Here is a 14,012-nt window from a genome sequence, read left to right on the forward strand (position 1 = left end):
AAATTAATAAAAAACGAGGTCTGTTGGTTGATAAAAAAAACCTCATTTATTTTTTAACAACTTGAATAACATCTTCATCATGCATTATGTGTTGGATACCAACTCGTTGAGGTGAGTATTTAGTACTGGTACCCTGAAAGCAAATTAATTTGGTGAGTATGAGTAAAAAAAATTTAGAGAACCGTTGATTTTATTTAAATAATTACCCAGACAAGACCATATTTAAATTGGGCAACGAGAGTACGATGAATTGCGTGACAAACGTGTTCAACAGTGACACCTCGTCTTAGAATCAAACAGTCATCAAAATCTGGAGGCTGTCCTGGTTTTTTAGTGTACACTCTGATCAATGATAAATATTCCCAAAGAATTTCCAGTAAAAAGTCCAAGTTTAATTTCATGTTACAACTAAAAATAAAAAAGAATATTTGATTTTCATTGATAAAGAAATAAAATTGTTTTTTGATTAAGCAAATATCCAAATACTGACCTAACTACGACACTATTAGGCTGCCTGGCGATTCTATCAACTTCTTCAATAGAAATCTGGTCAATCTTATTATACACATAAAGACAAGGAAGATAAACTCTGTTAGCATTGATAACATCGATTAATTCATCAGCAGTGCAGTCTTCGCGAAACAATACTTCAGCGTTAAATATTTTATACTCATGAAGTATCATCTGAACGAGTTTCTCATCACATTTAGTCAATGGACAAGTTGAATTGAAAGATAAACCACCGCCTTTCTTTATTTTAAAATAAATATTTGGCTTTCTTTTGTTCAGCCGAATGCCCACTGACTCCAATTCCTTCTCCAGTAACTGCCGCTGGACATCTTGCTTGGTCGCATCCAGCATCATTAGCACCAGATCAGCTGTTCTTGCCACAGCAATTACTTGTCTTCCTCTACCTTTTCCCTGTTTAAATAATTATCAACAATGACACTTATGACAGCTAATAAAATTTAAATTAACTGCAGATAAACGGTCACTCACTTGAGCAGCTCCTTCAATGATACCGGGTAAATCGAGCAGCTGTATGTTAGCACCCTTGTACTCAATAACTCCAGGAATGCAAGTAAGTGTCGTAAACTCATAAGAAGCTGCTTCAGACTGGGTATGAGTCAAGGTATTTAATAGTGTAGATTTACCCACTGAAGGGAAACCAATAAGAGCAACTCTAGCATCGCCGGATTTTAATACATCAAAACCTTCTCCTTTCTCTGATTTTTTTGTCGGCTCCAAAAGCTGTGATCTGTATTTTGCTAATTTGGCTTTCAGCAAACCAAGATGATACTCCGTTGCTAAATTAATTTTAAAAGTTCAGTAAATAAATAAAAACTATTGTTTAATTAATTATTTTATTTGTTTATTATTAAATAAAATTTATCAACATACTAACCTTTATTTTTTTGTGTACGAGCTATTTCTCGCTCTATTTCGCCAATTTTTTCTAGTATACCCATTTTATTATTTCAATTTTTTGAACTTGAATAATAATATTAATTTATTCTTAATGTGTAATTAATTATTTAATTAGTGAACGTCAGTTACAACAAAAAAGAGCTCTGGGAAACTTAACCTATAGTTGGATCAGCAAGAGAATTGGATTCGGATATCTTCGGTTCTGTATTTAAATATTTAAACTCAATGTTATTTGATGCTGACCCAAATCATAATCTCTGGTTGATTCAACCATAACATTTAGCCTTAGGACTTGGCATGATGATAATAATATCCATGAGAAGCAACAACTAGCTCTATCTTGATGATTCTTCTTTCACTAATAACCATTTCACGGGTATAAATAATTAAAATAATAAAATTTAAAAAAATTCATGCACTGATTTTCAAATTGTCTAGATGTGCATTTTTTTATTTTTACTTTATAAATATTTCAATTTATTATTTCAAAGTTTTGAAATTTTTCAGATGTCCGCTAATTTTAATGAGTGCAAATGTAGCAGACACCAAACAAATTTAAAATTATTAATAAATAGAGTAAATAATTAATAAAATAAAATTAAAAAAAAATGCGCATTTAAAAAATTTAAAAATAAAAGTGCATTTTTTAAAAATATTATTTTTTTTAATTACTTATAATTTTAAATTTGTCTGATGTCTGCTACATTCACACTCATTAACTTTAGTGTCTATTAATTTCTTATTGATTGGGTTTAATTCCTTGGCGGGTTTTTTTTTTCAATTCAGATCATCAGAAAAATTCAAAAAAAAAATTTTAATGTGAGCTTTAACCTTTACCTGTAGTTTTCAAAATTTTCTACAGATGAATATTTTTAATTTTTGTTTGAATAAACTTTATTGGCTACCACCCCGAATTTGGACTCGACTTTTGAAATTTTATTTATTTAGAACTTCGTGAGTAGTATTACGATGATGTTTTACATTTATGTTGTTATTGTGTTATACTGTTAACAGTTTCGGGATCAAGTGACAAGTCATTTGTTGAAGACCTGTGTCCCGGCTATGTTAAATGCCATTTTTTAAACCCCTAAGTAAAAAAAACATCCTGCACCTCATGCGGCAAATGGATCATGTCAAATTCGGGTCCGGCGAATGATAGCCATGAAAGTCGTGCAGTTATTCATTATTAATTACGTTAAAAATTAAAATTTAAACTTTTTATCGGCTATCACTCCGAATTTTGACTTGACAAGTGGTTGTCATTGTGTTCCTATTTTCTATTAAAAATTTTATACTTTTAGTTCATTGTTTTATTTTATACTCATTTGCGATGATAAATTCATTATATTTATTCGTGATCTTCTGATCAAAGAATCCGAAAAATCTCGATAATATATCACACCGAATTTATTTATTTTATTTAATTTAAAAATCTCTTTATTTACCTTTTGTTTGACAAGTAGTTTTAATTACATAAGTTGTCTTTTACATTGTTCCCGCTTTAAAAGCTTAACCAATATTTATTTTGTTCTAGGTTTGATATATTTATTTTGGAAGTTTTATATTATTCTGAGTACATTTTGGATAAAAATTTAAGAAAAAACCCATGTGATCAAATTCACATCAAATTGGTATCGTGTTTCGAATATAAAACTTCTGAAATAAATTTCTTACCAGGGACACCACAAGCGGGTGGGCTCCATCTAGTGGCAAGCACCGAACTTTTCCCGCTGCTGCTGCCTAGCTCCGATAATTTCCCCCTCCCTTATCTATTTTTTCTACCAAGAAGTTTTTCTCTTGGTTTCGGCAACTTTTGTTTTTTTTTTGATTGAAGCATACTCAAATTCTTCAGTAATTGTTTCTTCACTTATTAAAATACCACTACTATTTTAGTAGAAAAAAATTCAAAAAATTGAATAAAACATCATGGAAACTACATCAAGAGACCACAAGATTACCAGAGTAAAAAATTGAGGGAATTTTTTAACTTTGAATTAATTTTGAACCATAGAAATTATGAATCGTTTGAATGTATTTTGACCCCAAGCGAGGAATTTAAATCTTGGCGCGAAAATGAAAAAATTTTCCTTTTCCGTATCTGTCATTTTAAATTTTCTTGAGTATTGTCTGTTGGTAAGCGCGTTTGCTAGCAGGATCATATTAAAAATGGTTGCTCTTAGAATTTCCAAGGTTTTATTTTATTTCCTGGTTTCTATTTAATTGTTTAATTTTATTTTTAAACTAAAATGTGTTATTACTAATAATAGTAATACAATTAGTAAAAAAAATAATTTATTGTGGTCCTTAAAATAAAATAAATTTAGTAAGTATGTTTGTAAGCAAGCAGTGCACTGTTAATTTTATTGTTGTATGTGTACACATAAATATACATATATATATATATATATATATATATATATATATTAAATTGAATTTATTATTAAATTTGTATTGACAGATTACGTGGAATTCTCAACGAATCATTTGATTTCTTTGTGTTGTTGCAGATAAGGTTATGCTGGTGTATTTGAATTAAAGTAAAATGGCATCAAATGATCAGTGGCCTCCCGTAACGTCATCGTCCCTTGGTAAAGGTCAAGGTGGTGGTAGAAAAAATGACAACAATAAAAATAATAACAATAGTAACAATAAAAACAACAATAAAAACAAAAGTCAACAACAAATGGTAAGTGATCTGGTGACAGAAATGTTCCAGAGTACTCTAGAGCGTGATGTCATACTTTCAATTGCTGAAAATTGTAACTGGGATTTGCAATTTACAATAGATGCGTTGATTGCATTGTCAGCGACTGTTGAAGATAAAAAAAAACCAGCTGAAAAAATAATGTCGCCAACCGTTTCAACTTCAGACAATAAACTTAATTTATCATCAGATTCAACTGGTCCTGAGGATATTTTACGTATGAATGACGACGAGTTGAAAGAACAGTTGGAGGGTTTCAGTAAATTTGAAGAATTGAAAAAAAATTCATCAAAAAATAGAATGGACTCATTTCGCGGTAACATATCAAAGTTAGATACTCATACAGCTGCTGCTGCTGAAAATTATTCACCAGCTAAAGTTGATAGCAATAAACGTATACCCAGCTCACCTTGGAATAAACCAACGTCATTGTGGTCCGGTGGCGCCGGTGACAACTCAAATAAAAAAGACGATGGTAAAGTTTGGCAGAGTAATTCTAATTATTTATCGACAAATTTTTTTACAACGAATAATCCATCACCGAGCCCACAAAGTGATTATTTCCATCAAGTTTCTTCAAATTCACAGCGCAATCAGACTCACCAGAAAACTACCAAGTCTAATAATAACAGCAATAATAAAAACAGCAATAGTAATAATAATAATTTAGTAAATAAATCACGCAACGAATCGGAATTGTGTGGCCTGAAGGTGCACTATCGTAAGTCCGGAACAGAGAGCAGTTCTGAAGACGATGATGCCGATGTCGTTGTCGAGGAAGAATACAATGACGATGATTACAACAGTATATCAAATATTCCAGTTAATGTCTCACAATTTTTATCATCACCTGTTCAATCACCACCGCGAAAAAATATTCAGCCGACTGCAGTCAAAGCGACTCGTGTTAAATCACCTTCCAAAAGTCCACTTAAACAGGCCCACGATACTACGATTGAGAGAATAAAAAAGGCTATCAATCGTGGGGATAAAATAATAATATTTATGCGTGGTCTTCCAGGTAGTGGGAAGTCAACAGCAGCTAGAAATCTTATATCAACAACATTAGCAAAAGATCCATCAATATACATTTTCAGTACGGATGATTTTTTTCAATTACACAATCGCGGAGTCTACAAGTATGACCCGACAAAACTCAGCGAAGCTCATTCTCGAAATCACAGTCGAGTTCTGAATGCCATGAAATCTGGCAGGACACCAATTATTGTCGACAATACTAATCTTCAGATCTGGGAAATGCGTCCTTATGTACTGATGGCTATTAATCATAATTACGGAGTTGAAGTATTAGAAATGACAACACCCTGGGCTTACAATGTTAATGAATTGACGCGTAAAAATACTCATGGTGTTCCAAAAGAAAAAGTTCGTATGATGCTTGAAAAATATGAGAAGGGAATCACTGGTAAAAAACTTTTAGATATTTACTCAAGTGATTTCAATCCAATAGAAACTCAAACCCGATCTCCAACAGTTGATAAAAAAAATTTACTTATTGTTGAAAATATAAACCAAGAGCAACGTATTGAAGATAAAAAAGTCATTCAGGATAACAAAAATTCTTTTAGTAAATATTTACAGAGTCTCGCACGCCCTGAAGTCCTGATAGAAGTTGATCAAGTATCAAAGATCGATATCGATGATCTTGAGAAAGAAAAAACCGAGGGTGTAAAGACAGATGACAGCCAAATGCTTCAACCTCTAGGTGCAATAGGGTCTGAGAGAAAAAATAGCGTAGTACATTTAGATGTTATTAGTCCAGTACGAGAGACTGATGAACTAGAATGTGAGATTAGAGACAATATCAGCATGTTACCACCTTGTTGGGACTTTACGCTGCTATTGGACGGCAAAACATTACACAGCAATCATCTTGATGAAGAATATTATTATAACAAACCCAAAGGATCTCCAGTTGATGCTGACGAAATCAGAAAGCAGGATGAAGAGTTTAGCAAAGAGGGTAACAGTGGCAAAGAAAGTCCTTTGATGCCGGAAGAAGAACTTATAGTGGAATGTGCTCCAGATGATTGTTCTCAAATGGACGAATTTATTAAAACATTGACGAGTAGATACAATCAAAAGGGTGAATTTGATGGCAAGGAATCTACTGTGATCATTACGGAAATAGTTGATGGTGAAGAATTGCCTCAGTTGCCTGACAATACTACTTCTTCTGATGAAGTAAGCAAAGATTGTGTCGATACTTCGATCGAGGTTGAAAATATTCACCAAGACAAAGAAAAAGAGGAAGACGACGATGGTGGCAATGACAGTGATGATGAAGATGAAGAAGAAAAAGAAGAACTGCATACTTCCGATGAAGATGTAATTGGACATGGTGAATTAAAAATAAAAATTCCCTGGCCCGAGGATGGTGACATTGACTCGGAGTTCCTGGATGACAGCATTGATGATACCATCGGAGATGAAAGTTTAAGCGACGATGATCTTGAAAAAGTTATAGAAAATTCCGGTGTCGCTGAAAAACCTGAGTCAGCTGTACCTGAAGTTAAAGATGAAATTAGTGTGAGCAAAGAAATTAAAAAGGCTCCATCTAAATCTACGATCGGGTCAATATTTAATATTATTAAAACATCTATTTTGGGAGATAGTTCAGTTGAAAAAGCGACTGAAGCTGTCAGTAGTAATGTAGAGAAAAAAACAGAAGCTGTTTTAGAAGAGGCTCATGATGAAAAAGATAAAATAGAAGAAATTTCAAAGTCACCAGATAAATTCCAGTCGAATGAAGATGAATCTAAGGAAGTAACCCAAGAATCGCATGAGCGATTGACTCTAGAGGCGAATAAGGATTTAAATGAACTGATAACTGAGCAAGAAATGTCGGCAGCTGTAAAAGATGATAAGGTAGACAATATCAACAGTATCACGTGGAGAGAGTCACCGTTCCCGTTAGACGATGTACCGAGTATTAAATTAAATTTAGATGACAGTCCGGATAAAAAGTCTGTGTCGACAAACGAGGCGGGCACCAACACATCGTATTATGATTTCAATGTTTCTTTTGTTGGAGGAACTGCTGACTCAAATTACCGCGTTTTGGAAACTTTGAACAGATCAATAAATGAAGGAGTACCTTTGGTGCAATCGGAACGTCCACCTGTGAAATTGATGCTCGATAAAGGCTCAATGACCGGTGATATGTTCAATCGTGACGCTGATTCCCAATCAGATGATCCACTTTCAGGTATTTCGCAGCTCGTGGATTTGTTTCCGCATATTCCGCGTGATTATTTGATAGAAATTTACGAAAATTTGTGTCAGAAAGACTTTGGGTGGGCAGTAGATGTCTTGTTGGACGGCGTTCCGGAAGACATGCCAATTAAACTGTCAGAGGATTCTAAAACTGAGGAAGAAAAAGAAGACAAAAATGGTGAAGAAACAAAAGATGAAACTTCGAGTTGTTTAAAAAATTTAACTAAATCATCAGCTGACTTTTTGGATGAGATAGAAATAGAAACGACTGAAGAAAGTTTACAAGAAACTTCGAAAGAAGATATCAGTAATGAAGAAGAAGAAGTATCGTTAAGCGTCAATAATGAAGCCGAAGATGAAGAAATAAAGTTACAAGAATGTGAAAGTCTTCAAGACAACAAAACTGACACCGATTTATCTGATGATATTTCCTCGCATTCAACGGCATCTTGCAGTCACACGGATTCAACAGAAAATGACAAGTCTTCAGAGTCTGAGGAAACAATTGAATTTAATCTCGGCTTTGATGGTATTCGTTCTCTCGAGAATTTATTCAGTAACTCCGACTTCCACATTCCCGACGGCTTCATGCCAGTTATTCAAGTAAAGAAATCAATGGCCAAAGAACTTTACGCCTTGTGGATTGAAAGCATGTATCAACAATTAAACTCTCGGCATGAACAGCTAGATAATATGATAGCAAAAGACGCTGAGTATGCCAAGAGTCTTGAAAAAGAACTACAACTCGAAGAAGCATCTGCTTCTTCACATAGAATTCAAAGTATGAATTTAGAATTAGCATTGAAGAATTACAATGACGCGGTAAAATCAAAAACTATTGAAGAAATACCAGATGATATGACACCAGAATTGTCACGACAAAAACTTTATGAATCACTTCCTGGTATAGATCCGAAAGCTCTTGATGAAATTTTAATTGCCCATGGAAATAATTTAAAAGAGACTTATGAAATAATAAAAGACAGTACTGGTAGGTCTTTACCAGTTGATATCACCAGAAAACTAGAGACTTTTGTTGACGTTGTCAAAGAGAAAAAAATAAATGATGACAAACAAAAATCACAAAGTGTCACTCCAATAATTGTCGTAAGACCTGACAGTAAAAATGATAAAAACAAAGCAATGTACAAAGGTGCTCTTTCGGGTGTTAATAATGCGAAGCAAGAAGCTCACCGACAATTTTCACTGCAAGTCGAAAACTTCAATAAAGCTGCTGAGGCATATCGACGAGGGTGTCCTGCTGTTGCTGCTTATTACTCACAAGTTGTATGTATAGTTGATAATTTAAATTTAATGATAATTAATATGATAGTTAATTGTATTTTTAAAATATTTCAGTCCCGACAGCATGCGAAAAATAACGAAGAAGCTCGTGCTGAGGCGGCAAGTGCGATGGTCGAGGCGCAAATTCTTGACAATGAAGATATTTTAGATCTTCATAACTTAGTTGTCGCAGATGCGATCGTAGCATTGGATAAATTTTTAGAACATCATTTGAATAAACTCAGTAAAAGCAACAACCGATATTCGACGGTTTATATCGTAACGGGAAGAGGCGCTAGAAGCAGCAGCAAAATGAGCAGAATTAAACCTGCAGTTGCGAAGAAATTACTTAATTACAATATTCGGTAATTTTATCTTGTTTTTGTATCCAGAAGATAAAGGACCTGATTATTGACTCATTAGTGTCAATAATTGGGACTTTTACAGTCGAATTCCATTAACTCGGACAGCTCTAATCCACGGAGCGGAAATTTTTTGGAATTTCCTAGTTAACGGATGTTCCTTCTCCCTTAAAAAGTAAATTATGCGCATGCGTAGTCGTAGTGAGGGCCAAGATTCAGGGGGTTCCGAAGTACAGGATTCCATTATCTCGGAACTTCCCCTCAATTTTGACCCCCATTGTAAGCTACGCTCTCTCCCACTTAATGGTATAAATTTGTATGTGTTGTGTACATTTACATGTCATCGCACATGTGATTTAAGCGCGCATGCGTCATAGTTTAATTTTTAAGAGAGAAGGGGCATCCGTTAACTAGGAAAGTCAAAGAAATTCCCGCTCCGTGGATTAGGGAACTGTACGAGTCAATGGAGATCAACTGTAGTTTTATATTTAAGATTTAATGGTAAAAATAAACAATATTATTTTTTTTTTAGCTTTTCAGAAGCAAATCCAGGCTGTTTGAAAGTTACTTTACACCGTAGTAATGGAGCAGACTGAATAATAACGCACATATGTCTGTGTTCATTAAAGTTACAATAATAATAATAATATTAATAAGTAAGTTTGATAAGAAACGAAATTATTTTAATTAATATAACGTATCTGTTGATTATAAAAAATCAACAATTATTAAAATTTTTGCTATGAAGAATAAAAAAAAATATTTTATCAAGCGTCAAATAAAAAATGTATTTTTTTTGTTTAATTGGAAGCGATGAAAAAAAATGTGGATTTATGTTTTTGTAGTTTTTTTATAACACGATACGTAACGCAATATTTAAAAAATACTTTATTTTATTAGATTTTATATAAGTGATTAAACTATAGAACGAAAAAAAATATATTCATTAGAATAACGTGTAATTTTTAATCATTGTTCAAATGACAGTCAAGTGCCATAAATTTTTTTGAGGCTCTATATGATTGTATCGAAACAAAGTATAAATTTTCTTTATATATATAATTTCAAAAGTCTTTAGCTATTATAAATATTAAAATACAATAAATTTAGGATATTGAAATGACAATTTTAAACTCCTTTACCCCGTAGACGTCTTGCGGGTGCCGTTTTTTTAGCTGGTAAAATTTTCCCAAGTGATTTTGTTGTCGTTTCATGTTTGGCTATTTTTTTAGCTGGACTCTTTATATTAGATGACCTGGTATGCGGAAGTGTGACTCGGGTTTCCGTAATTGTTGCTAATCTTGTCTTACGTTTGCCGCCTTCAGTTACAGTATTTTGCTGTGGTGCTGAGATCGTTGGCGCCGCTTGACGTCGTTCTGGAACCGGCTTCTGCGGTATCTGCGGCAGATATCTACAAAAAAAATGTATATCACATAATTTAATTATTACTAACTACCAATTAATTAATTTTTTATTAAAAAAACAGCTTACGATAATCGATTGTCGTCTGATTTGTCTTTAGCTTGAAGTTTTTGCCGGAAATTCGGATAGAAATCACGTCCTCGCAAATTGTACTGAGGAGTAAAAGTACATTGAATATTTTTTCGATTTATTTTTGAAGCAGCGTCTCCAGTTTCTCCAGACATTTTAAATATATTATTATTTTTAATCATCGGTAATTTGCAGACACTTGCATTTGGTCTTGGCGATTCAGTACATCGTTCAGTTCTTGTTGTATAGACACAAGTTCTCCAAGATTTCTCATAAGTTCTTTTTGATTCATGAATTAAATATAGAGAAGTATCTTCTTTTATGTGAGTATTCAATTTTGAAATACTCGATTTGCTGATAAAGTTTTGACGACTTGGGCTTGAAGTGATGAATCGTGATCCTCTGGATGAAAAATCTTCGACTACTTTAGGTCGTCGAGTGCTTAGTGGCTGAAATAATTAGCAAATAATTAATAACCATTAAAGAAAATTAATTATTTTTACTAAAACTAATAAAATACTTTAAAGCGACGACGTTTTTCTGATGCAATGTAGCTGAGAACGGGATTGCGCCACTGATAAGAGTCTACTGATGGCAACGTGAAGCTGCTTGCTTGTCTCGGTGTATCACATTCTTTCAAATTATTAAAGTATCTATGTTCTAATAATCGTTTGACATTACTTCGATTTTCAGGATCATAAATAAGCATCAGTCTCAAAAGTTCTTTCCCTGTTTCCGAGACATGAGGCAGCAAGCTCGTGAATCCTGACCCGGTTCCTTTATTGGGAAAAGAGTACTCGCTATCCCTGGACTTATTTCTAACAGATAAAATATTTGAATCATCATCATCATCAATAAATAATTAATGGTCAATAATAAAGACATACAATCGACGAAATTTAGCTATGACTCGAGCATGGGGTGTCCCCAAGACCGCATGGATCTTAGCAATTTGATCGATTTCATTTGATCCAGGAAACAAAGGTTTCAATGACAGCAACTCGTAGAAAACGCAACCAATTGCCCAGACATCCATTTTGGGACCATAAAATCCATTTGTCAGCAAACATTCTGGTGATCTGTACCATCTGGTGGATATGTACTCAGTGTATGGTGGCTTACTGTAAATTCCACGAATGGAACCGAGATCTCCGAGCTTCACCAGGTCACCCTGATAAATAATTTAATTTTAAAGCCCCCAAATAATAATAAAATAAAAATCAGATATTCGAGCAACAACATCTGTACCTTCACGAGAATATTTTCGGGCTTTATGTCGCGATGAAAAATACCATTTTTGTGCAAGTGCTCCAACCCTTTCAGTAACTGATATAAATAAATTCTTATTTTCTGCTCAGACATGACCCGACTCTTCCGGCTTTTTATCAGGTCGTACAGACTCATGTCCATTAATTCAAAAATTAAAATTACTTTACCAGTCATAGGATTGCTATTTAAATAAATATGTTATTTTTTAAGATAAATTCTCTTGATGAATAAATATTTTTATGAGTGTGAATGCAGCAGACATTTATTTTGAATAAATAAATTTGAAAAAAGCGCGTACTGATTTTTCATTCATCTAAATACGAACTTTTTAATTTTTATTTTACTTACTTACATTTTAATTATTCAAAAATTCAAAAAATTGCCGCTTGTCAGTTACATTATACTCATAAATTATATTTTTAATCAACTTACTAGTGTGACTCTATCATGTGTAGTATGTTTGGATGTCGGGTAATTTTTCTCATCACTATGACTTCAGGACTTTCAAGCATTTCATTCATCCTGGATATTTTTTAAAAATAAATTAGTTAATTAGCAGACAATTAACGATAATTACATTTTCTTTCGACTATTTAATTACAAAAAAAAAATCTAAAAATATGCACATGTAGAAAATTTAAAAAACTATAGGTGCAATTATTTGAAATATTTTTTTTTTTAATTTATCGTTTTGAAAAAAATTCAAAAATTATTAGACGCCGACTAAATTCAGTATCTTAAATAAATAATTGATGTTAATTAAATAATCTTACGATGTAAATATTTTTTTTAATTTTTTTCCAGCATAATAAATGCCTGTTGTTCTGTCTTGGCATTTTAATACTTCGGAAAATGAACCTTCTCCAATTTTTTCAATAACTTTATATTCTGTAAATGATTATTTTAAAAATAAAACGGTAAAATATTTTTAAAATAAATAAATAAATAAATAAATAAATGAATTAATAAATTTAACGTACTTTTAAAAAATGACGTTGACATGTTTGATAAATAATTTTTTAGTGTTTCCTATTGAAACCGGCATATCTATATATTAATAACGATCATTTCAAAACATTAAATAGTGATTGTTTAATTTTATTAGATTGACACACTTGAGGATTGAATTAAAATATTAAAACAAAATTATATTTTTGAATATAGTTACCTTCAGCTTACTCATATAAATATAAATATGTGTATTAGATAAATAATTAAATTATACAATCGTCAATTTGTTATTAGTGTGAATGTAGCTGACAGTAGTTTTGAAATTTTTGAATAAATAAATAAAATGTAAGTATTAGAATAAAAATTAATAAATGAGTACTTAGATAATTGAAAAATTAGTATGCGGATTTTTTAAAATTTCATTTACAATCATAATTTTTTTGTTTAAATTCAAAAATGTCATCTCGATTGACAAGTCGCTCAGATGATTTATTTGTATTTAAATTTTTGCCGCCAATTATTTTGATGACAAGTTTTTGCTTTTTTCGTCTTGTCAACATTTTGGTGTCTTATCGATAGGTCAAAAAATTGACAGCCTTAAAATTGACATCTTATAGATGTCAAAAAACCAAGTGCGCTCATTGGGAATTAATGAGCAGAATAAATTCCAATTAATTATTCAAAAAAATTAAATAAAAATCAAACGTAAATTTTGAATTTACACAAAATTTAGTGAAAATTTTGAATCGGGATATTTTTTAAATTATATTTAAATATTTATAATTCATTTAAATTTATTAAGCAAGGCAAATAAATAATAGAATAAAATAGTAAGCAATTGGTACGCGGTCAATAATTGGGTCTTTTACGTCATGTCAAAATTAAACCTCCAAAAACTGCTCATATGTAATCAATCACACGCTCAAATTTTACACATTTATTCTCCTCATTAAATGATCATACATTAAGTATTTTTTATTAATCCATCAGTTAATAACAATATCTAATTAAAATAATAATTACTATGACAAGGATTCTTTTCATAGAACCTAATTAATTAATAATTATAGAAATTTAAAAATCCCGCCTATCAAACGGAAATATTTATCAACAATACGATTTATAGTGGCAGTAATTTATAAAAAAAAATTTACTTGATTTAGTTTTATTATTTTCCTCTTAATTAAATTAATTAATTAATTAATTATTTACTAACTAAAAAAAAAAAATTAAAACCCTACTAAAATATAAATTAATAAACTTGTTAAATAAAACGGGAATGTTAA

The 14,012-nt window shown here is 31.8% G+C and overlaps 3 protein-coding genes across 4 annotated transcripts; 1 reads left to right on the forward strand and 2 right to left on the reverse strand.

The window, feature by feature from the left end:
* Window positions 1-19: 19 nt before the first annotated feature.
* On the reverse strand, window positions 20-1,693 carry LOC130666632 (developmentally-regulated GTP-binding protein 2). The gene is made up of 5 exons (XM_057467817.1): window positions 1,406-1,693; window positions 1,000-1,307; window positions 491-921; window positions 207-408; window positions 20-133 (listed from the first exon to the last, which is right to left on the reverse strand). Exons 1-5 carry the CDS (start codon window positions 1,467-1,469, stop codon window positions 47-49), a joined length of 1,092 nt encoding a protein of 363 aa, XP_057323800.1. The 5' UTR covers window positions 1,470-1,693; the 3' UTR covers window positions 20-46.
* A 1,850-nt stretch (window positions 1,694-3,543) lies between these two features.
* LOC130666620 (FK506-binding protein 5-like) lies at window positions 3,544-9,954 on the forward strand. Of its 2 annotated transcripts, none has more exons than XM_057467788.1 (4): window positions 3,544-3,751; window positions 3,936-8,656; window positions 8,729-9,018; window positions 9,548-9,954. In XM_057467788.1, exons 2-4 carry the CDS (start codon window positions 3,971-3,973, stop codon window positions 9,609-9,611), a joined length of 5,040 nt encoding a protein of 1,679 aa, XP_057323771.1. In that variant the 5' UTR covers window positions 3,544-3,751; window positions 3,936-3,970; the 3' UTR covers window positions 9,612-9,954. The 2 variants fall into 2 exon arrangements, with proteins under 2 accessions (XP_057323771.1, XP_057323772.1); XM_057467789.1 differs by lacking the exon at window positions 3,544-3,751 and having other exon boundaries at window positions 3,974-4,114; window positions 4,215-8,656.
* Window position 9,955: 1 nt separating this feature from the next.
* On the reverse strand, window positions 9,956-13,857 carry LOC130666628 (MAPK/MAK/MRK overlapping kinase-like). Its single transcript, XM_057467811.1, has 9 exons — window positions 12,944-13,857; window positions 12,756-12,822; window positions 12,549-12,663; window positions 12,208-12,297; window positions 11,755-11,956; window positions 11,394-11,677; window positions 11,027-11,324; window positions 10,507-10,955; window positions 9,956-10,426 (listed from the first exon to the last, which is right to left on the reverse strand). The coding sequence occupies exons 2-9, from the start codon at window positions 12,775-12,777 to the stop codon at window positions 10,144-10,146; spliced, it is 1,743 nt and encodes a 580-aa protein (XP_057323794.1). The 5' UTR covers window positions 12,778-12,822; window positions 12,944-13,857; the 3' UTR covers window positions 9,956-10,143.
* Between the last annotated feature and the right edge of the window lie 155 nt (window positions 13,858-14,012).

Source organism: Microplitis mediator, chromosome 4 (assembly GCF_029852145.1).
Source record: "Microplitis mediator isolate UGA2020A chromosome 4, iyMicMedi2.1, whole genome shotgun sequence".
NCBI lineage: Eukaryota > Metazoa > Arthropoda > Insecta > Hymenoptera > Braconidae > Microplitis > Microplitis mediator.